At 42.2% G+C, this 25,249-nt stretch overlaps 1 protein-coding gene across 1 annotated transcript in view; it reads left to right on the top strand.

Annotated features, from left to right (window-relative positions):
• Positions 1 to 25,249, top strand: part of chrnb2 (cholinergic receptor, nicotinic, beta 2) — a 42,168-nt gene that overhangs the window by 13,846 nt on the left and 3,073 nt on the right. Inside the window, exons 2-5 of the mRNA XM_067448798.1 lie at positions 5,634 to 5,779; positions 8,693 to 8,737; positions 17,841 to 17,950; positions 19,014 to 20,145. Coding sequence (XP_067304899.1) covers positions 5,634 to 5,779; positions 8,693 to 8,737; positions 17,841 to 17,950; positions 19,014 to 20,145 — 1,433 coding nt within the window. The remainder of the gene's footprint in view (positions 1 to 5,633; positions 5,780 to 8,692; positions 8,738 to 17,840; positions 17,951 to 19,013; positions 20,146 to 25,249) is intronic.

Raw genomic sequence — 25,249 nt, 5'->3', positions numbered from 1 at the left:
TTTTGCATTTGACTGATTTTATTCTTTTTGAGGAGTACTGAATATTTATTGTGCAAGTGAGATGATTAATAAATGCACTCATTTACTCTAGAACTACAATAACATGTTTACACACAACGCCTCTGCACTTATTCTCAATTTTTCTTGACCTGGGCACAGTACAGCTGTCAGTCAAATAAATGTGAAAAAGTAACTCAGATATTTTGTTGTAAATTTTAAAAGTAATGCATTACTTTACTCGTTACTTGAAAAAGTAATCTGATTACGTAACTTAAGTTCTGCTGAACACAAAAGAAGATATTCTGAAGAATGTTTGTAATAAAGCAGATAGAGCGACCATTAACTACCATAGCATTTTTTCCCCTACTATGGTAGTTAATGGTTGCTCTGTTGGATCTGCTTTATTCAATAAATTATTTAAAATAATAACATTTCAATGTTTGCTTTAAAAACATTATTCATGGCAGATCGAATTCTCTTTATAAGTGTATTGATGGTACAGACAGTTTGAACACACATAGCATTTTCATACCAAGAGATTGCCCCCAGTCTACCCTACAATATTTAAATGAGAGAAGATCCACACACAGGCAAAAGCACAAGAAAACATTATAAGCACTTATAGAGAGCTGGAGAAGACAACATCCCACTGCTTTGCTTTATATAGCACAGCAAACACGCAGAGAGTGAGAGAGAGGATAAAAGAGGAAGAGAAAACATGCTGATTTATTAAAATACCTTCTTCCTCAACACAACCCCGCACAACATTGTTTTAAAAAAGAGAGAGGGGAAAGGATGGATGAACTGAGAGAGGAAAGAATGGATGATGGTGAGGAATGGAAAGGAGGATAGACCTTGTGGCATATGCTAAACATTTAGTAATTTCAAAATCAGAGGAGTGCATCCTCTGTTTGCTGTTATAATAGCTTTCCCGGTTTCTGGCAAGGCTTCACAATTAATGATGGGACATGGATGCAGGAAATTGCTCTTATTCAGATGCAGTTGTGTGGTGAGGTCTTGTTCACATCTTAATTCATCCTGAATAAGTTCAGTGGAGTTCAGGTCTGGTCTTGGTGCAGGCTAGTCAGGCGACACCAGACACAGTGATTTTACGCACCCGTTAGTAGTAGGAGCTGAAATAGCCAAATCACATTTTATAGAAAGGTGGTGTCCACATATTTTTGGCAATTTGTGTAAATCTTGACTCCGGGAGGTCCCCATTTACACTACAGTTCAAAAGTTCAGGGTCAGTAAGATTTTTAAAAAAATGTTTTTGAAAGGCTCTTGCTTACCTTGCTTATCTTGCAAGGCATTCTTTTGAAAAATACTGGTCCTGTCTATGTGTATCTTTGGATGTATCTTTGAAGCTTATTAAAGCATATTAACCTAAATCTTCATCTTCGTATATGCCTGTCCTTAACCATGCTTGTCCTCAAAATAGTCTCAACTTAATGAATTTTACCATAGAGTTTTCCACAGTAAAATGGAGAACTTTTTGCAACTCTTGCTGCAAAATCCATTCTTTAAGGTCGAGTCTTCAGCTGAAATCATTGTATTGGATGGGGGAAAACTTTGAACTTCCTGTAGACCTCCCAGACACCCAAGGACTTAGCTGGAAGGAGGCCATCATTAGGTGTCTGGACAGTGTCTACCCCTGATCCATACACCACAGCCTGATCCAGAGCCCAGCCTGTCATCGCCCTGTTCAACAGCTCTTACTCTAGAACCCCAAACAGACTGCCGCGTTGTGTGAACCAGAGCCTGAAGAAAAGAGCACCATCACCCGCGAGTCTGACCAGGGGTGTGAGCCTTCATCACCGTCTATCACTGTGGGAGTCCTCATGGAGTTTGAGGGAAAGGAAGCATGGTGCGCCTACTCTCCCGCCACTGAGAGTGAGCACTAGCCTAGAAATCTAGACGTACCCTAGCGGCAGCAAATTTAATCTGCCCGCGAGTGTAGTCTAGCAACTCTCAATACCCTTCTGAGCTGTATTCCCCTAACTCTTGCCGGGCCAATCACATTGTGTATAGAGTCGGTGGGCGGGGCCATAATGACAACGGCCGAGTTGCGTTTGCGTGCTTCTAGTAACAAAGAAACTGGCGAACGGCGGCGGTCATTCGAATCAGCTTTGACCGCGACTCTGGAAGACTTGGAGTTAAGCTTTTCTCTGAGAAAAGAACAAAGAATGGCACTAAAGTCATTCTTAAAAAGGGAAGATGTGTTCTGAGTTTTGCCGACCGGATACGGCGAATGTTTAATCTATCAACGAGCTCTGTTTCACCTTCGTTGCTCTGGTTGGTGTAGCGCTATCCTATCGCGTGCAGAGGGAGTTTGAAAGACAACCGTTTATCCCGCCCCTCGGATTGAGCCCTGTCTATGGTGAGTTTCCAGACCAAACATCTTGATGTGGGTCTGGCTTGTCAGGCTAAGTGAGCACCAGTTGGACTCAACAAACACTTTTCAAGGGAGTGGAGAGCTGGATTCCTTGTGCCTCGAGCTTATCTGTATGTTTATCATCTTCTTCAGTCATGCTAACCCCACCCAGCCTCCCTCTCCCACAACTTCTCCAGAGTGATGTTGGATTTCATTTGTTTATCGATATTTATCCTTTTCCCTCAGCCACTGCTAGTCATTATTGTCCCCCATCGGCCCATCAGCGTTACCTCTAAATTCTCTAAGTGGCGTGGTTACCGCAGACCTGCAGGGAGCCAATTCCTCCTGGGAGTGATGAGCCTGCATCTCCGCCTCCAGTCTCTGTGTGCTCAGATCCTCCTTGACCCATTGCCCTGGCCCCAGTGCTACTTCCTCCCTCGATTCCAGTGTTGATCATCAGCTGTTCGACCTCTCTGGGCTCCCTCGGACTGTCGGCTCCACCTGGGTCAGACCTCGCCATGCCTCCGCTTCCATTTTGGGGATCATCACCGCGGCTCCGCCGTGGCCCTCGGCTCTATGTCTGCATGAGCGGCTCTTGTGGCTACCTGTCCATCGGTCGTCCCCTGGATGATAAACCGAGGTCATGACTCTCTGTGGTCTAAAGAGTAGGGGTGTTACCCCGGTGTCCAGGCCAAATTCCCTTGATTGGCCCTTACCAATCATGGCCTCCTAATACTCCCCATCCACTGAATTGGCTCTCTCTCCCTCTTTCCTCTCCACCTATCGCTGGTGTGAGTCATCCAAGTGGATGCTGCACACTGGTGGTGGTTGAGGAGAGACCCTTGACATTAGTGTATAGCGCTTTGGGTGTATAGTAGTACATATGAAAGCGCTATATAAATGCCTCATTCATTCATTCATTCATTCATTCATTCATTCATTCATTCATTAATTCATTCATGATGCCCACAGTCACCATCATGGCTCCGTCCTTCATTCACTCCACCATGGGTTATCTTTTTGGACGCGCGCTGGGTCAGCAATATCCAGCGTCTACTTTCATCTTCACCTCCACATTCCCATTAGCCTGTTTGCATCATCCATTTGCCTACTACTCGACCACCTCCAAAACCTCCACCATCCCTCCATCACTTCCTTTATTATGGCCCCTCACGGGAGGGTTCAATCTGTCAGGGATATTTAGTTTCGATATTTAGTACATCAACTCTCATGTTTCTTCAATTACATGTATTTGTATGTATCTTTGAAGCTTATTAAAGCATATTTATCTAAATCTTCATCTTCGTATACCTGTCGCATACCAGAAATGGAAATTAAAGTCAGAGATGGAAGAAAATGAATCGGTTGGCTGAAGAAAGAATGGGAGAAGTATAAGGATTTAAAATTTGAATCACAATTAAAGGTAATTTAAAGTGTTAAAACACAGAAAGAAAAAAGTTTTGAAAACATGGTTACATTAATGTTTCTCTTTGATTTGTTCTTGCTTATATTTTAGTCAGATTTTTATGTTATAGAGTTAATTTTCATTCTGATTTCTGAATATTCTGATATTTTCATTTTGAATTTTGCACATTAATTAAATGAACTTTGCTGAATGTTTGTTTGGGGAAATATGTGTTAATGTGTTTTTTATCATCTCTAATTTTTATTTGATCAATAAGAGATGGCCTACTTTACCTGAAAAGACATTTTTCTGGAGTGCATGTTCTTAATTTTTTTACTGGTATATACTGTACCCTGCAAATAAGAAAAGAAAAATTCTTCACCTGAATTCACCATATCCTTGATTATTGAGTGTTGCCGCCATGAACATCAATGACAGTTTTTAAACCCTTCTGTGACAGTTAAAATATAAACATTATGGAGTTTTTTAAAATCATTTTGCATTTTTTATGCTAAACATCCTACACATTCTATTAGGGTACATGTTATGCAACGCTACCATAATCATATATAAAGACAAACAAGCACACAACTCACCAAATCAGGCATCTCACTCTGTCATGGTCTTTTTTTAAAGACAGGAACAATAAAAGAAGGAAAACTGAGCAGAAAAGAGATGCTGCATTTAGATAGAGACAGGGAGATTTAGAGGGCTGCATGTGCACGTGGAGAAAGAGAGAGTTTATGGTGTGTGATTAGAGTCTTCATTGATCTGTGCCGTAGAAACATCATTCCTGTCCACTGAACACAACAAGAGCAGCAAGAACAAGCCAATAAGAGACAGGGAGACAGAGACAGAGAGAACGGGATGGATGAGTAGTTAGGGAGAGAGACAGAGGATATTTATTATGCTGACCCTGAGAAAGGAGAAAACAACACGGCAAGATAAGTGAAGAGAACATCCGTGAGGAAGACAGAATAGCCAAGGAATATATGAAAGCGATTATTTGACTTGCTTGCTATTAGAACTAGAGAAGTATAGAGTCATTTTATATTGTACTATCTAGCAAAGATTAGAAATATGTCATATTCCATGTTGACTAGACTAAAGTAGGTAAAAACAGCCTTTACCTGATTTGATGAATAAAACCATCCCACTGGATTGATCTGTAGGTGCTATTAGTCAATTGCAGTGAGTATGCGACAAGGGATTTATAAGCATGTGGTGTGTGTTTGTCTGTCACTCTCAAAAATAAAAAAGATTTGAGTCCGTGTATTTCTCCTGTCCTGCCAAAGGCTGAAAGCTGCTGAAAGGCTCCCAACAAATGTCATTCAAAAAGTCATTCTTTCTGATTATTTGTAGCTTACACGGCCTATTTTGTAAGACCACAAATTAGATATAGAAAGAATTTAAAAGAATAAACATTAGTTACATTTTTTTAAAGTGTAAGCCGTTTTTAGTGACCAGATGAAAACTGCAGTATATTAAAATATTTTATATTTTGTGATCGTTTTTATTGCCTAATCATAATGAAATATATGACCATAAATATTTTGATCATTTTCATAATCAAAATATTGAATTTTACAATAATAAAACATTTTATTTAAGAAATATACAATTGATTGATCGTTCTTTGCATCATTTTCTCTGTGGATTTATGCAAAGTTAACTGAAAATTTGTTATAACAGATTTCTGTTTCATAAACCCAAGCTGTTCTCCAGAGAGGAGGTTTTCTGTGTTTTGCAGCTGTGCCTCAGGTTTAAACAAAACTACTCAACAGATGCCACATCCAAAAATGGGATTTTTTTAAAATGTAGGATGTATATTGATCTACTGTATATATCTTACAGGCAGTGATGGGGCAGATACAGAAGAGAGACTGGTGGAGCATCTTCTTAATCCAGCCCACTACAACAAACTGATCCGACCAGCGACTAATGGTTCAGAACTGGTGACTGTGCATCTGATGGTCTCACTGGCCCAGCTCATCAGTGTGGTCAGTGGAAATGTTTACTTTTGCTCTTTCATGTTGAAATAGTACGCATTTTTACAGTACGCTTACAAATTGTGAAGTACTTCACTTAATCATGACTTAATATTTTAGCAGTGACTGAGGTGGAGCATTTAACGAAAGCCTCTTGTCTATTCAAAATTACTTCTATTTTTAGATTTGGGCAGTTTTCAATGTGGTATTATGCCTCTTAGTTCAGTAAGCCCACTTAGGCCTAAAATGGAGCGGTGACATAATGCAGTTAGGCTCTGAGGGATGCTTTTTTGTTTTGTTTTTAATGTTGAGTAAAATGTTGTCAGCATGTTGTTGGAAGAGAGTGTGGACAACAGGAAATAGCCATCTCTGTTCCCACAGGTGCAGCAAATTACCAATGCTTACTGACCACTCATCGTTATATGCTAACCGCTCAGCTGTCAGCCAATTACATGCTTCCTTCATGCTTGTAATGCACTGTAAATCAGCAGCTCACTTACCTGGGCTGAAAGCTGAAGGAAAGCAGTGTCATTCCTTTGTAATTCATCTCTGGAGGGGCCATCAAAGGCTTCTTAATGTCCTTGATCCATAAAAGAACCCTTATGCTCAAGAATGTAGCCTTTGATCAATAAAAACAGATTTTAAACCGCAAACGATGAGTACTTTCTGTACTGGGTATATATATATATATATATATATATATATATATATATATATATATATATATATATATATATATATATATATATATATATATATATATATATATATATATATTAATTATTTTTACATTTTTAATACATTTTAATGAATTCAGGAACAAAAAAGATAGATCATTCATTTACAGTGCCCCTATTATGTTATTTTAAAGGTTCCTAATTTTGTTAAGGTAGGTTCATACGTATCCAAGATCAAATAAACATTACATTTTCTGTTAAAGGTGTCATGAACTGGCTTTTACATTTTTTCATACTGTTGTCTGAGGTCAACTAATGCCGTTCATGTGGTTTTTAGATTCACGAACATCATAATTAATAAGTAATAGTTGTCTCCTGAACACTGAGTTTTGATGGGCGTGCCGCACTGTAGATTTGGAAGTAAACGCCCACGGCTAGGATTTAATAATATTTGCATATTTAATGAGCTTCTGCTCCCCTGTCAGTTCACGTGAGGTGAGGGAGGGATTGTTTTGAAAATTATTCTCTTACAGGGCTCGCAAATTGTCGATTGTTGATTGGAATATTGTTTTTTAATTACTTGGCCCATCCGATCGGTGAATATAAGCACTAACCGCACACACACACATACACATGCAAGCGCACCCTTCAAATATCAAGTCAAGAGAGTGAACAACACAATTTAGGAAAGGAATGTTATTTCACTATTTAAGATTCATTGGCCTGCCGACAGGTTTGCGTTTTGGTAGCCCGTCTGGAAAACGCATAGACCTGGGATGTTACATGTCCAAGTCTGATACAAAATCGCCATTAACCAACAAATAAAAGATTATCCAGCCTCTGACAGTGTGCTAGGGTATGTTCTGTTAAACATGTATACATAATCAAAATGATCTGTAACAATGCAATATACTATCACATATTAAAATACATATTTTACTCACATAAGTGTGTTGCACAATTATGTCAGATCCAATATAGAAGGCACATCATTGTTTAAATCTCAATATGTCTGCAAATCCAGTGTTGACCTGTGTCTTGTTTACAAACGATTCCTCTGTAAAATGAAGCAAACAAACGTGCAATGTCTTACGCACATGAGCTGGAACTCAATTAAAAATACATTTCAACCACACATTCCTGATATTAGAATCCGAAAGAAGCTTATGCAGGGACTATGTTCTTCTACATCCAGGCACAGCGCAATATCTTGCTATCTTCGGCATGTTAATTACTTAGTAGCGCAATCCATTTAGCTCCAAGAGTCGCTGGGCGGGGCTACAGAAGCAGGCATACATATTTATCTGTTGAGGCGGTGTTTCCTTGATTGATCAATATATAAAACGAGATATATATTTGAGAGCTCTCGTTTTTAGGGCCTGGTGTCAATAAAAGCTTTTCTTGGCTAAAAATACGTTTTCAGCTCTGAAACTTACAGGATATTCTTATATTACCATGACCTTTTATATATCAAAGGCTCAAAGGAAAGTTGATTTCTCAAATCATAACCCCCTTAATGTTCAGTGCAGCATCAGCTCTTTCACCCCAGTGTCTTAAACGTTTTGTTGAAGGATTCAGTCTCTATAAACCCCTCCTTTTCGAGAGCCTACTCTGCTCTGATTGGTCAGAAGTCGCAGTCTGTTGTGATTGGTCGACTGCTTGCAGCATATGTTAGAAAACAAACGGTCATTATCATATCTGAATTTCAGCTCCAGAGGCTGATTTGCTCTTGGTACGCAGTTAAATGAACAGGAACGATGATGTCATTTTTACTGTATCAATTTGTTCCCGAGTCCTCATCCTTGGGAATTATATGTGAAGTGGATTTTCTCTCGCAATGCAGAAAACGGCATCTACTCAACATGGCGACAACACAAAACAAACTCTTCTAGTTTCAGCTACAACTACAGGGTTAGAGAGTGGGTCAATGTTCGTGGACAGCCAATAAAGACCATAGGCTGGAAAATGTTACAAACCTAGGTCTGTGCTGGAAGACTGGAATTACTGAGACTCATTTCAGACAGTTCATTATCGGTTCTTTCTTTTGGGAGTAATTAATTTCATTTGTTGTGCAATTTGATCTTTAAAACTGTTTAGACCTTTTACATTCACAATAAGCCATATTACAAACTACATGAAAGATAATATCTGAAAAAGTATTAATTTAAATTGTATTGCTATTTAAATTGTATTGATTATGCAGTTTGTGTCAATTTTCACCTTACTATGTCTGTTTTTTTCTACACAGCATGAGAGAGAGCAGATCATGACCACCAATGTCTGGCTTACACAGGTCAGTCTATGCTTGCATTATTTACGCTGTTTTATTTTCCATATGTAAAATGATTTTACACATACATACATTTTTTTCATTCATGTGCCTGCGTTTCTTGGGTTTCCTTTAAAAGTCCTATGGCATGGATTTTTTATTATTTTATAAGTTTCCTAAGGTGTACTTATATTGTTATTATAGTTTTACATCAAAAATGTCATAATTTTTTTTTTCTATACTGATATTAGCCCTCTGTCTTGAGTGCTGTTTCAAGGGGCGTGTCTGCTGTGAGACATCAGTGAAAACACCCACTGTTGTGATTGGCTGACATCTATTTGAAATGAGATTATGTGCGGAGGGGCGTGGTTTAGTCAGGCATGAGCAGCAGCTGCAGCACTGCCAGTCCAGAGAGAGAGAGAGACCGCGAGCTGGGGAAAGATTGCTGAGATTACTGAGAGATTGCTGAGTTGTTGAGAGCGCTGTGCGTGCGCAAATTTATTTTTTTGTATCTGAGAGCTCTGAGTAAACACAAGTGAACTTTGCAATGTTATTTCTCTCACAAAATGCTTTCACCACAACTAACACGACATCAACATGAATACAGTAAGAGCTTCAGTTGAGCATCACTGTGTCATTCAAACATCAGTTTGGACAAGTATGCACTGCAGATATATGTGTGTTTAACAGTTCCAAATATTATAAAGAGTGTTCTTTGATGATCGCTCTCTGTAGTTAAATCAGTTAAATAACAGATTTGTTTCATGCTACTAACAGAAACATGAATTTGATAGTTTTAGTCACTGGCTTGATTCACTGATGCATATGAATGATGACAATATTAAACGATATAGAAAGAAAGTCTGTGTGAACCTTAATTTTTTGCTACACATCAGAAATAACTGATCCTAGATCAGGCATTAATGATCACTGTTAGTCTCTGTTTGTGGCGGCGCTGTTGAATCCATAGGTTAAAGCCTGTGCTGCTGACATCGCAACTGATAAACGGAATCCTTTCTCTACCAGTTCTCTGGGCAGGCAAAGCAGAGGAAGAAGAGGAAACCTTTCCTGGTATGACGGCATAAAAGGAGAATTCAAAGATCAGCTCATCTGAGCTCTCATTTTCTTAAAGGCAGAGAAAGACAGCCAGAACTCAGTTTACACCGATATTTCTAGCCACTTGAGGTCAACATTCAGGCTAGGGGAACTCATATTAATGTTGAAAAACCTTTTAAAATTAAAATTTCATGCCATGGGACCTATAAATTTAGTCTTGTAAATTACCCTTTTAGTTGTCTGAGTTTCTAATGAGTACATAGAATATAGCCCTTTGTTTCAGTTGTTCCCTGTTGGCTACTAAACGGCAAATTAGCATGAAAGCTCAATTCTATAAAAGTCCTGATGGGAGTGGACAGTTCTGAGCATGATCTTCTGACGAAACGCAAATGAATGAACACAGACCCAGCTGGATAATTTCCATAATGACCATTGCAATCTATTCATTAGCATCTGGTTTCTGGTTAGCATCTACGCTTTTTGGGGCGGTAATGCCGCAAACACAAGTAAATTGACGAGAGCAAACCTTTGTAAATCACCTCAGTGATTCATTTAAATACTCTCCTCCTATTTCTTTTGAGCCTAAAATGGAAACTCCTACAAATGCATGCAATAAGGTCAGTCACAAAAATAACCCTGTCCACGCATATTGAGTAATCATTTATCACTGCATGTCTTTTGTACATTTTTTAACGTCAAAAGAGGGTTTGCACTGGTGCAAACTGTTAGTAAATCTGTCCCTTTACACTATAGTACCCATGTTAAGCGTTTTGGAATGGACCATACACAATGTTTCATAATAATCGTCCTTCAACTATGAGTAATAATATGGACTGCCCTTTGCTGAATGGACGATCTTTGAAGGGGTGTGCTGAGGAGATCTTGAAGATGAGGAACGCTGGGAGAACAAGCCTCTCAAGCAGATCTTTTGGAGTGGGATGGATAACATTTTAGGCCAGATACTGCTTGTGTACCATATTCCTTTCATTGACTTCAACTTTGCCCTCTGGGTGTTAATGAAGTCAACAAAGGGGAGGACTCCCTCCTTCACAGTGGGAGTCACTGAGGAAGATGGCTATCCCAGAGACAGATGCCATATCTGTCCTGAGGATGATGCCCAACGCAAGGTCAGAGGATTTGGGACAATCTACCCCTGAGCCAGTAGAGAAGCACTGGCTCATTAAAATTGAGACGAAGCGAGCCCCCACCCTCATCCCCATCCCTGAACTCGGTATCCCTTAGTCAGCTCCTGATAACTTTGTTGATGATCTAGTCCCAACCTGTGATCTCCCCATCCCTTTGTTCCCATCTTCACCGCTGGCTCCATTCATCCATCTGGATTTTCTTGCTCCGCTGGTACTTTGCAGACCCTCAGTCCCACCCATGCTGCTGACTCCCTCCAGTTCTCCACCTCAGGCCTCTTCAACACAAGCACAGCTCTGTGAGGGGGCATCCCCTGGCACACATCTCCACATCAACCCATCAGGTTCAGCCTTGGCTCTGCACTCCAACAGCTCCACCGTTATCTAGGATCATTTGGGCTCCACTGGGCTCTCTCATACCTCAGGCTTCACCTTGGTCTCTTGTCGTTCCAGTTTCACCGTGGACTTTTTGGCCTCTGGCTGCTCCTCAAACCTCAACCCCTTTGGTTCTACCAGGCTCCTTTTTTTCTCCAGCTCCACCTTGGGCCTCACTCCCTCTGGCATCTCCCTGTTCTAATAGGCTTCCATCTCCACCTCGGTTCTACTAGCTCTCCGAATAAGACTTTATTTTCTGTAGTAAGTGTGTGGATTATGCTGCTACTTCTCCTGGTTTCCGTGTGATTCTTTGTGTGGGTTAAAGACTTTATATTATAATACCTGCATCAAGCGTTTAGGATTGGACCATACCCAATGACACAAATATTGGAGTATATTTTACAATAAACTATTTCTACTTCAAAATCTCACATTTAATTCAATTTATTACTTGCATTTCTTCGTGATTATTTGTGAAATTTACTAGCATTTAGTGTAGTGTATACACAGAACTACTCCTCAAAATTGGTTTGTACAGATATAGTACTCTTTTACACGTCTCTCTTTTTTCTCTTTCATTCTCCATCTTTCTGTCACTACCTCTCTGAATCATCTGCTCATGGTCACTATGACCATAGATGTCAGTTGGCAGGAGTTATTGCCGCTGTCAGTACAGGTTACCCATAAAACTTTGCAACTGTGTGTGCCTTTTCTAGCCAAATTGTGTGTAGGGGCCTATGCAATTGGTGTGTCTGAGTAAAGAATGTAATATAATTACATTAGTTGTCACTATCTGGTCAAAACTCAACAGAAAGTGTGTTAAATTACCATCCTTAGACATTTATTACTGTTTTGTGCGTATTAAGACGACTACCATTAGTTAGGCTATGCCTTTTGACAGCTCTCATTTGCAGTCTATTTAATCTGTCAGCATTTATGGCCTGAAGTAATTATTTCTAATTTTCTAATCTAGTTCATTAAGACATTTCTATCAGTAATGAAATGTGACAGATCATTAATAAATACATTACATATACTGTTAATTGACAGAGCAGTGATGTATGTGACAGAGGAACATGATCTTAATAACATGTTGTCACGGTTCATGGATTCCCTGTCTCACTCTTGGGTGCGTGTTGAATGTAGGTGAGGGCGGAGCCTGGGATTGGCTCATCACACACCTGTGGCTGATCACCTGCACCAGCTGCAACTCATCACCTTCACCCTATTTAGTCTCTCTGTTTCTCTCTTGTCTTTGTCAGAGCGTTGTTGGATGTTTCCCCTTGTGTCTCCGTGTTGGTTGTCGTTTCCCCCTTCCGTGAAACGCTGGATCCCTTCCCGGATTACCTGTACCGACCTCCCGAGTCACAGCTGCTCACAGCCTGCCCGTGTCGCCAACAGAGCCTCTCTCACTGCTCTGTCTTATCCGGACTTCTTCAGTGTTCTGAGTTTTGACTTCTGTGACACCATCCGTCAAATAAACTAATTACTTGCTTTTGAATCCTGCCTCTGTGAATCCGTTACAGAACGCTCTGACCAACCATGGATTCAGCGAGTATCAACGCCCTACTGACCAGCAGCAACGAGAGACTGGACCAGCAGGAGGCGAACTTAACTGCCACAGGAAAGGCAGTACACACCTTGGTGGCACGGGTGGCCGAGCTGACCCAACAGATGCAACAACTCGTCGGTCCCACTGTGCCCGACCCACCGCCGATTCCCCACACACCATCCGCATCGCGGCAACCGGAACCACGTCTGCCTACCCCCGAGAGTTATGCCGGTGAGAGCAATTTTTGCAGAGCCTTCCTTACCAAGTGTTCCTTGTTTTTCGCTCTTCAACCGCAGACTTTCAACACGGAGAGATCCAAGGTGGCATTCGTCCTCACCCTGCTCTCCGGACGAGCCGCACTTTGGGGAACGGCGGTGTGGGAGAATCAACATCCTTGCTGCTCCTCGTTCCAGACGCTGGCGGCGGAGATGAGAAGGGTGTTTGACCGAGCGGTGACCGGAAGAGAAGCGGCACGTCAACTCGCAGAGCTCCGTCAAGGTAACCGCTCGGTCTCGGATTATTCCATCGAGTTCCGCACCCTGGCCGCCGAGTGCAAGTGGAACGAGGAGGCACAGTGGGACATGTTCCTGCATGGGCTGGCTGACCGCATCCAGAAGGAGATCTTTACCATCGACCTTCCGGAGAAGATTGACGGTCTCATCGATATTGCGTTGAGGGTGGACGCTCGTCTGAGTCGGCTGAGGTCCAGGATGGAGCCTCAGCTTGGGAGCGTCGAATGCCCTCAGGCCAGCACTACGGATGCGGTCAGCCACACCTTCGACCCGGAGCCCATGCAGGTGGGTCGAGCTCGGCTCTCCCGGGAGGAGAAGGCGAGACGGAGATCCCGTGGTCTTTGCCTGTACTGCGGCGGGAACGGACACCTGCTAGACTCCTGCCCGGTAAAAGACCACGCCCGGCGGTAAAAGGAAGGCTACTGTCGGGCGGGATCTCCGTGGAAAAGACCTCATCCTCCACTCTCCTCCCGGTGAGATTGCTGTGGGCAGCTCAGGATTATTCCAGCCTTGCCCTTCTCGACTCGGGAGCGGAAGGTAACTTCATTGACTCTGCCCTGGTTCATAAACTCAACATAACCACCATTGCACTCAAGAACACCATTTCTGTCAACGCACTTAACGGACAAGTTCTCCCTGACATTTCATTCACCACTGAACCACTCACACTGATCACTTCCGGCAACCACACTGAACGCATTTCATTTTTCATCCTGGACTCCCCTTTGGCTCCCATTGTCCTCGGTCACCCTTGGCTGGAGTTACACAATCCAAGGGTTGACTGGGGACAAAACTCTGTGTCTGCGTGGAGTGATAAATGTTATGAGTCTTGTTTGGTGTCTGCTTGTTCGTCTGTGTCTCGTTCTGTTTTTCAGAGTGAGACGGTGAATCTGTCTAACGTGCCTCCGGAGTACCTCGACCTGAAGGAAGTGTTCAGTAAGTCCCGAGCTGCTTCTCTTCCTCCGCATCGTCCCTATGACTGTGCTATAGATTTACTCCCAGGTAAGTCTCCGCCTAAGGGCAAACTATACTCTCTTTCTATTCCAGAGAGGGAGGCCATGGAGAAATATATTTCTGATTCTCTAGCCTCCAAATTCATCCGCCCTTCCTCTTCTCCAGCGGGGGCGGGGTTCTTCTTCGTGGGGAAGAAGGATGGTTCTCTGCGACCTTGCATTGATTACCGAGGGCTGAATAACATCACGGTAAAGAATACCTATCCTTTGCCGTTGATGTCTTCAGCTTTCGAGAGGTTACAGGGAGCATCCGTCTTCACGAAGTTGGACTTACGTAACGCTTATCATTTGGTTCGCATCAGGGAGGGGGATGAATGGAAAACCGCATTTAACACCCCCAGGGGGCATTTTGAATATTTGGTCATGCCTTTCGGCCTTTCCAACTCCCCAGCGGTTTTCCAGGCACTCGTCAATGATGTGTTGAGAGACATGGTCGACCAATTCATATATGTCTACCTGGATGACATTTTGATTTTTTCTTCGTCTCTCCAGGAACATGTTCGACACGTCAGACGAGTGCTTCAGAGGTTGCTAGAGAATGGGCTTTTTGTCAAGGCGGAGAAATGCGCTTTTCATGCACAGTCTGTTCCTTTTTTAGGGTACATCGTGTCATCGGAGGGAATGCGCATGGATCCCGACAAGGTTAAGGCTGTGATGGATTGGCCAAGTCCAGATTCCCGTAAGGCCCTACAGAGGTTTCTGGGGTTCGCCAATTTCTATCGGCGTTTTATTCGCAATTTCAGCCAACTAGCCGCACCTCTGACTGCCTTGACCTCTCCCCGAACGACGTTCAGGTGGTCCGATACAGCCGAGGCTGTATTCGCCAAACTTAAAAGCCGCTTTGTTTCGGCTCCCATCTTAGTCGCCCCTGATTCCACACGTCAGTTCGTGGTAGAGGTCGACGCGTCAGAGGTGGGGGTAGGAGCGGTTCTTTCACAGCGCTCTCCCTCAGATGACAAGATGCACCCGTGCGCGTTTTTGTCCCATCGTCTTTCTCCTGCCGAACGCAATTATGACATTGGTAACAGAGAGTTGTTGGCCGTCAAGTTAGCGTTGGAGGAGTGGCGTCATTGGCTTGAAGGGTCGGGGGTACCTTTTATTGTATGGACGGATCATAAGAACCTTGAATATATTAGATCTGCTAAAAGACTCAACTCCAGGCAGGCTCGGTGGGCACTTTTTTTCGGACGTTTTGACTTTGTTCTCTCGTACCGCCCCGGGTCTAAAAACATCAAACCCGACTCTTTATCTCGTATTTTTGATGCTTCCGAACGCCCGGTTACTCCCGAGTGTATTTTGCCAGAGAAGATAGTTATCTCTACACTCACATGGGAGATCGAATCGAAGGTCAAAGTGGCCTTAGAAGGGGTAACGCCCCCGCCCGGCGGCCCACCGAGTCGTTTGTTCGTTCCGGAGGGGTTAAGGTCCGAGGTCCTCAAATGGGGTCACTGCTCCAACATTGCTTGTCATCCAGGGGTAAACCGCACTAGCAGTTTAATAAAGCAACGATTTTGGTGGCCACTTATGGCTCGCGACATTCACAGTTTTGTTTTGGCTTGCTCAGTCTGTGCGGTTGGTAAGACATCTAACCAACCTCCTCATGGGTTACTTCAGCCGTTGTCTGTTCCTTCGAGACCCTGGTCCCACATCGCTCTAGATTTTGTTACCGCCCTCCCGCCCTCCCAGGGCAAGACGGTCGTTTTGACCGTCGTGGACCGATTCTCGAAGGCAGCACATTTCATTCCCTTGCCCAAATTACCCTCAGCCAAGGAGACAGCGGTATCTGTAGTAGACCACGTCTTTCGGTTACATGGCCTCCCGATGGACGTGGTCTCCGACAGAGGTTCCCAATTCGTGTCCAAATTTTGGCAGGAGTTTTGTAAATTACTAGGAGCCACGGTTAGTCTGTCTTCGGGTTATCACCCCCAAAGCAACGGTCAGACTGAGAGAGCCAATCAGGATCTGGAAAGAGTGTTGCGATGTTTGGTATCCAAGAATCCTTCATCCTGGAGCCAACAACTCTCTATGGTTGAGTACGCTCATAACTCGTTACCAGTGTCATCTACGGGCCTTTCGCCATTTGAGTGTAGTGTAGGTTACCAGCCACCTATTTTTCCTAGTCTGGATTCCGAGGTCGCGGTCCCCTCTGTTCACGCCTTTATCCAGAGGTGTCATCGCACATGGACCAGAGCCCGTGAGACTCTGCTCCAGGTGGGAGCGCGCACCAAGGCTAAAGCCGATCGCCACCGGTCTAAGCCTCCCGTTTACGTCGTGGGTCAAAAAGTGTGGCTTTCAACCAAGAACATTCCTCTCCGCTCCGTATCTAATAAACTTGCTCCCAAATTTATCGGCCCGTTCACTGTCACCAAGATCATTAGTCCGGTGACAGTCCGCCTCAAACTCCCTCCGGCGTACAGGAGGATTCATCCCGCCTTCCATGTATCCAAAATCAAGCCTGTTTTTCACTCCCACCTTAATCCGCCAGTCCCGGTTCCCCCACCGCCGCGACTCGTAGATGGGGAACCAACATATTCGGTTAATCGCATTCTGGATTCTAGACGGAGGGGACGCGGTTTCCAGTACTTGGTGGACTGGGAAGGTTACGGTCCGGAGGAGAGAAGTTGGGTTCCTGCTAGGGACATTCTGGATCACTCCCTTATTGATGATTACAATCAACAGGTAAGGTCGGCTGGGAGCGTCAGGGGACGCTCCTAGGGGGAGGGGTACTGTCACGGTTCATGGATTCCCTGTCTCACTCTTGGGTGCGTGTTGAATGTAGGTGAGGGCGGAGCCTGGGATTGGCTCATCACACACCTGTGGCTGATCACCTGCACCAGCTGCAACTCATCACCTTCACCCTATTTAGTCTCTCTGTTTCTCTCTTGTCTTTGTCAGAGCGTTGTTGGATGTTTCCCCTTGTGTCTCCGTGTTGGTTGTCGTTTCCCCCTTCCGTGAAACGCTGGATCCCTTCCCGGATTACCTGTACCGACCTCCCGAGTCACAGCTGCTCACAGCCTGCCCGTGTCGCCAACAGAGCCTCTCTCACTGCTCTGTCTTATCCGGACTTCTTCAGTGTTCTGAGTTTTGACTTCTGTGACACCATCCGTCAAATAAACTAATTACTTGCTTTTGAATCCTGCCTCTGTGAATCCGTTACACATGTGAGGGTTGGTTACACCGCCTGTTCACATGTCGATGTGAAGTGAAGTTTTCATGATATGAGAAATATGTGTGGAATAAAACCATAGATGTACAGTGTATTTCACTTGTATCCAAGAGATCAAGGTTTTGTTGTTAACATGTGCTAGTTGGTCTTGTAACTACGTTATCTGGCTGCTAAACACATCCTTCTCCATTGACAGCAATTCAAAAGTAGCTGTTTATTCTGCCATGGAAATGAATGCTAAAAGATTTTTTTTTCAGGTATCAAAGACCTCTTTGAGTCTATCATGGTTATTTGTTTTCACTTTTCCTCAGGAGTGGCAGGACTACCGGTTAACATGGAACCCAGATGAGTTTGACGGCATGAAGAAGGTCCGTCTTCCCTCCAAACATATTTGGTTACCTGACGTTGTTCTTTACAACAAGTAAGTCTCAAAGATCATTCTATTTTTGGCTCTTGTTTATTTACTTATCTAGTCAGATTATTACTGCCTTTATCAGATTTCATCCTCTCTTTTCATGACCCATTCCATTCCTCTGTCAGTGGAGGGTAGATCATTTCCCTGCTTATCAGTCTCTATCTCATTAGCAGTGTTCATGTGTCACATTACATGACCTCACTGTAAATAAAGCATGTTCCTCCTCTCACACTGTCATGTCACACAGTAGATGTTTTAAATCGAACCTAGTTAACACAAGCATCCCTCCTGTGTTTGTCTGGATGGATCAGTAAGAATGAGAGGGTTTAAAACACTAAGGATTAAAAATGTTCTTGGCAGATTCAAGAACTTCAAGATACTTTTGAAGAAACAGGGTCAGGCAGTAAATATAAAAATATACTGTATTAAAAGTATATCCACAACACTTAATAATTATACTTGAGGATTTGTGATGTATTGGCATGTGACTTATTTGGTAAAATCATGTAATCATCCAGTCTTGGTAAAGTTTATTAAAGTTAAAATATCCAAACTTTCAAGGACATGGGTTCGATTTGTAGCAAATGCACAAGCCAATGAAGTGTATCCCTTGAATACAATGTGCAAGCTGCAAAATCTGCATGTTTAAATGTTTGTTGTCATGACATGATCCACAAACATTCATTCACACAATATGTGCTAAGTTACAAAACTACTGTATAATGCACTTTCTACATGAAGCGATCTCTATCTACAAATTACATCAGTAATGCATAAACTAAAATGTATCCACCTAGAAAAATATTCCAACCTGAAAATAACAATTAAGTCAGCTTTAAAGCTCTAAAATAAACCTTGAGTAAATGTATATATATATATATATATATATATATATATATATATATATATATATATATATATATATATTTCCATTATAAGTGTTACTGTAACTGTTTGTGCCTTTATAAAAGTGACAATACATGATCAAAGTTATGCCACAAATGTTGTTGATAAAGCTTCCTTTATAATAGAAACCACCTCATAACCTCTCTCTCTCCTTCCTCATCAGTGCTGACGGCATGTATGAGGTGTCTTTCTACTCCAATGCTGTCGTCTCCTATGATGGAAGTGTCTTCTGGTTGCCACCAGCGATTTATAAGAGTGCCTGTAAAATTGAGGTGAAGCATTTCCCGTTTGACCAGCAGAACTGCACTCTGAGTTTCCGTTCGTGGACCTACGACCGCACAGAGGTGGACCTGGTTCTTCGTGCTGATGTGGCAAGCATGGACGATTTCACACCCAGTGGCGAGTGGGACATCATCGCTCTGCCCGGCCGTCGAAACGAGAACCCCTTGGACCCAACCTATGTAGACATCACCTATGACTTCATCATCCGCCGCAAACCCCTCTTCTACACCATCAACCTCATCATTCCTTGCGTCCTCATCACCTCACTGGCCATCCTAGTGTTCTATCTGCCATCTGACTGCGGGGAGAAGATGACGCTCTGTATCTCAGTGCTACTGGCCCTCACTGTGTTCCTGCTGCTGATCTCCAAAATTGTGCCGCCCACATCTCTCGACGTCCCTCTGGTTGGGAAGTATCTGATGTTCACTATGGTGCTGGTCACGTTCTCCATTGTTACGAGCGTGTGTGTGCTGAACGTGCATCACCGGTCACCCACCACACACACTATGCCTCCATGGGTAAAGTTAGTGTTCCTCAACAAGTTGCCCGCCCTGCTCTTCATGCAGCAGCCGCGCAACAGCAGCGAGCGACAGCGTCTGCGCCAGCGCCGCCGTGCCAATGAACAGCAGGAAGGTGGGCGAGGGGGTCTGGCTGCCGGGCTCATGGCGGGGCTGGGCCTGGGCGGCTCTTCATCAGGGAACAAAGAGAACAATGAGGCGTGCACATGCTATGTGAACCGAGCCTCAGTGAAACAGTTTGGGGCAGATTTGGGCGGAGGGGGTGGTGGAGGGGGGTCGACAGATGGACTAAACGGGATAAGGGAAGGGGGGAGAGAGGCCAGGGAAGGAGGTTCGAATCCATTGCAGACCTCTGCTCTACCTCGGGGGAAGCAGCAGCCCCCTACGGTCCTCACCCAGGCTCTGCTGGCCCAGGCCTGCCCAGGGTTTGAGGAGGCTGTAGATGGAGTCCGCTTCATCGCAAACCACATGAAGAGCGAGGACGACGACCGCAGTGTGAGTCATTCTCTTTCATAATCACATATCTGAATGTGCAGATGAGTCTTTTCACATTGGCAACAATAACATGCTATCATTTATAGCAGTCATAGTTAAAATAATGCTTCCTGTTCATTGTAGTGGCACTGACAGAAATATGGTGACTAAGACACGAAATATAAACATTTCCTCTTGTTCAAAGCAAATCACTTTGTTGCCAAGAAGCTCAAATGTTTTAGGCCTGCACAGTTAATTAAATAAATACCGTACAGTCATGGATGCTGTGATAACTGAAAATTGCTGGTTATAGCATTATAGTTAATGGCATACTGTACATCCTGTCATCAGTTACTCACCCACATTATTTCAAACCCATAAGACTTTTTGTACATCTTTATCTGTGGAAATCAGCAACACAAATTAAGATATTTTGAACGACACCTGAGAGATTTCTGACCCTCCATAGAAAGTCCACACAACCAAAAGTTCCTCACGTCAAGCAAAGTACGGTTGAGCTTTCGTTGACCATATTTGATGTGCTCAATGTATGTAAGCGGATTGAAGTTCATATGTGAATAAAAGGGTAAAGAATAAATGTATTTTACAATAGGGTTCATTTAAAATTTCTAAATTCTAAAGAGAAAATTCTTATTTCTGTGGAAATGATAACAGAAGTTACATTTTGGGATGAAGTATGCTTTTAAATCTACTCCCAAATTGTCTGGTTGTTTTTTTTCTTTCTTTCTTTTTTTGCAGTAGCGAATTAGAGGTGTTTAATTAGTCTATCTGCCCGTCATACTGCTAAGAAGACCCATTTTAATTCGAACAATCAACTTTAGATCAACATTAAATGATTTAGGTAGGCAGTAGTCAGCTTGAAGCCTGCTTAAAGACCTTGTCATGCAGTTGCCCTACACAAAATCATCCTCAAAAATCCACAACTAAGGACTCTATGGCCCTGTTTACAACTGGTGTTAGGATGCTTTTTGGTCAATTGGGTCACAAGTGAACAATGCTAAAAACAAGTCTGAAATGTTTTGAGCTTGACCACTTTCGACCACTTCCAGAGGTAGTCGAAACGCATTTGACCGGATTGCTTTCGTAGTGTAAATGCTCATCTGGTCGAATGCGTTCGAGCAGCCGCAAAACACTGCCTACTGACCTAATGCATAAACATCATGTGAAGCGCGGTAGCCAGACGGTACTTAAACTTTTTCAGCCGGAGACCCAAGTTTAAAGTTTGAAGACGAAAAATGTACCAAGCACAATGTTCTCTCACCATTCCTGATTTCACTCACAGCGTTTGACCAAGGTCTTCTTCATCACAAAGAAATCAGGATAGAAATTGTTGAAAGTGGACAAAAGGAGAGATTAAAGAGATTAAAACAACAGGTGTAAGCATGTATGTGTCTCCCTCATCTACTTGTGATTCAATCAACCAAAACATATTTTATTATCAGGTTTAAACAGGGCCTATTTGTTAGAGTCATTCAGACAAATTTGACCTACAATCTTTTTGAAATTGGGCATGGGGAGACCAGGTATGGTTGCACTTTTTTCTAAAACACCTAAAACTACCTTTTTTTTTTAGCTACATGTCTGAAACTTTTAGGCAAAGTACCCACATTTGTCTACTACAAATGCCAACAATTAAAATGTCTTCATATAAGATTTTGTGAAATAATGACAAATACATTTTGGTTCTTTGTTACAACTACCCCACTACTGTGCGTGCGTGCGTGCGTGCGTGCGTGTGTGTGTGTGTGTGTGTGTGTTGGTAATCCCTACTTTATGGGTACAAAATGTTCCCACAAAGATGCTAATATCCGAAATCCTTGTCCTTGTGGGGACAGTTTTAGGTCCCCATGAGGAAAACATCTTATAAATCATACAGAAGGAGTTTTTTTTGAGAAAGTGAAAATGCAGAATGCTTCCTGTAATGGGTAGGTTTAGGGGCAGGGGCAGTGGCAGTGTAGAGGGACAGAAAATACGGTTTGTACAGTATAAAATCCATTACGCCTATGGAAAGTCCCCATAAAACATGGAAACACTATGTTTAGTCTATGTTTAGTCTCACTATGTCTTGTGTGCACATGTGGGTTTGTTTCTGAGCATGTGCTCATGTAATTGTCTGATCCCTCCCCCTTGTTATCTGATTAGTGTTTCATTTGTCCCACCTGTCCCCTCTTGATTTCTTCCCTTATAAGCTCCTTATGTTTGTCAGTCGGTGTTGGATCCTTGTTTCATGTCTGTGGGTTGGATCCTTGTCCCTCTTGTGGGTGTTTGTTTTGTATCTGTGTTTATTTTGTTAATAAATTATCATTTTACCTGCACTTGAATCCTCGCACCATCTTCCATTGTCTGTGATGTATTTTTTATTTTTTTTTACTTTCTTACCTCAGAATTATATTTTCTGCTGTAGCTTCATGAGAGATAGGAATACCTCCATGTGGGATCGTAAAGGAAGCAAGATGAAAACTGAAACTGTCACATGAGTCCTATCTTATCCATAATTTGTGGAAGTACCAACTCTCCCCATGTTACAACTATTCCCAGTCAACAAATGAAGAGAGAACTGTGGTTGATACAGCTATTATAAGTTGATATAATAGCTGCAGAGCTGAACCAGGCCACAGTTCCAATCACTTTGCAATAATTTTGGTGTCAGTTTTTGCTGCAATTACAACTAAAAGAAAGTTGGAAATTACACAAAAAACCTGTTAAGAGTGAGCAATAGATTATGCAGCCCTGACTCAAAACTTGGCATTCATTATGAGCTCAGTGAAAGCTTACACACGTTCTCACAGACACATTCAGATCAATATGCAGCTCCGCACTTGTGGTTTAATAATCTCTGATGTGGAGGCTTTGACAGGCAAGTCCTAAAGCATTAAAAAAGAGATGTGGTCTTTAGCCAAAGCACAGCTACACATCAGCACTACACTCACTGTTGGCATTTAAATGGCTTACAGTCCCATTCTGTCAAACACCGTCTGAGTCTCAGCATTACTCACGTTTGAGAAGAGAGGTTGTGCTGGATGATACTAGAGGTGATTTTTTTTTTTTTGAAGCCGAGTGATAGAAGGCAGTTGAACTATTTGTAGTCTAGGTGATAAGATACCAATGAAGAAGATATATCAAAAGAGATACATTAATAGATCCCCTGTAATGTATAGGGTGTGTGGGCATGTTTTTGTGAAATATGAGGACACAAATGTGTATAATGACATTTAATTATTTTCATTTTGATTAATTTTCAATATTCTATTTTATGGTTCATACAATGCATATTTATATTATTATTTTACCTTTTAAATTAGCCCTTTACATAGCATGAAAACTGTTGAATAAGTGAGCTAATATAGATTTATGGCTTATGGCTTTTCACATTATTTTGATGGTATTGTTCAGTTAGAACAGTCAGCAATATATTTTTATAACTCAGCAATATTGTTAAGTGGGCTTGAGCAGTTGGCTCCTCTTTAAGAGCAGGAATACAGTCAACATGAGGTAAAATTAACAGCACTCAGTAATTCTGTCAATCATCTCGACCTGAACACAGTTTCATTCCCATGGTAACAAGGCGTCTCCATGCCAACTCCCTTGCAGCCTTTGCCGTGGTTACGGTTCAAGTCCCCTGTGTCTCACCTCATCAGAGCAGTGTGGCGGAATGAAGTCTCTGCTCACATTAACCTTTTCCTTCACCCTCTTCTCTCTTCCCTTCTCTCACTCACTCCCACACATTCGCATCCAATTTCCCTTCTTATGTTTACCTCTCAATCTTTTTTTTACCCCACCCCAAAATTTTATATTTGACTCATCTGTTTGTCCTGTCTCTCCTTCACATCCGTCATCTTCCTTGCTTTTTGAAATTTTGCCTTTTTAAAGGGATAGTTGGCCTTAAACAAATACAATTATGTCATTCACTCACTCTCCAGCCTTTCTAAATCCATCAGCTGCTATCTTTTCCAATGGAACTCAAAAGGGGAGTTTTGGAGAGTCTTGCAACTGTTTGCGATGTAACTAGTTCAAAGCTCCAAAAAAAGAACACTTTTCTTCGCTGATTCATTCGTTGTTATTCATTCCTCTCTACTGCAGCTCTCAAATCAAATATGGCATCTGTGGCCCAGGTTTAACACCATGACGTATGGTCACAGTCTCATGTAACCAGACCTTTGAATAGACGTCATAAGGTCTGTCCATACTGCAGCCTATTCTGGTCAAGAACCACCTACTAAAGCCGCCTTTCCACTGCACACGACAAACGACAGCCGCTGGACTGGAAGTCATTCATTTCCAATGGAGAGTAGTGTGGGAGCTGAGAGAAGTTCCTATCATAAGGGTATGCGGAAATTTCGGATCCAGTTTGAGCTTCGGATGCGTTTAAATAGTTGAAATTCTGCGACTAGACCACATGTGATGTATTTTAATCAAAGCTATGAGCGCAAATAACAGAATTACCAATATTTTAACACTCAAACATTATTCTGTAAACATTATGTAAAGTGGTGGTTATTAATAATTATGGCAGGAATAATTATTTTATAATTATGAAATCAATATTTATGTTGATTAGCTCTATACCATCTATGTTTTTACTTTAGATGTATTGAGGGTTATTTGTTTTTTGTGGACATGTTCATACATGCATTACATTCATTAAAATTATTAAATTTACCACAGTGAAAGCTGAGGGTAACGTGCCGAGCCGAGGGACGTGCTTCACGTCCAGTTTCAAAGTTCTGTGCGACTGCTGTTAGGGAGCGAAATGCGGCAATCGTACGCTAATATCTTGTGCAGTGGAAAGGTGGCATCAGGAAGAGAAGCTTGACTGACATGTATAGCAATCAATCACAATTAATTGGAATTGTAGAAGCATTCTTAATTCTAATCATGTGACCTACAAAAAAAATGGCTTTTGTGGTTCAATGTTTGTCCTTTTTAGAGAACGAGAAGAGCATGATAAGATTTAAGTTTTTTCTTCAGTTTAAGTTCATTTAAATTAGTTTTTCACCTAACATTTGTATTTAATTTCAGCATTATTTTGTTTAATGACAATTTCTAATAGTTTTGCTCCCTCAGTTTATTCATCCGTCCACTCCTTTTTCACTGCTGTTCTTTT

The sequence above is a fragment of the Pseudorasbora parva genome, chromosome 7, assembly GCF_024679245.1.
Source record: "Pseudorasbora parva isolate DD20220531a chromosome 7, ASM2467924v1, whole genome shotgun sequence".
Lineage (NCBI taxonomy): Eukaryota > Metazoa > Chordata > Actinopteri > Cypriniformes > Gobionidae > Pseudorasbora > Pseudorasbora parva.
The sequence above is the reverse complement of the archived record's forward strand: the minus strand, read 5'-3'. Positions and strand labels throughout refer to the sequence as shown.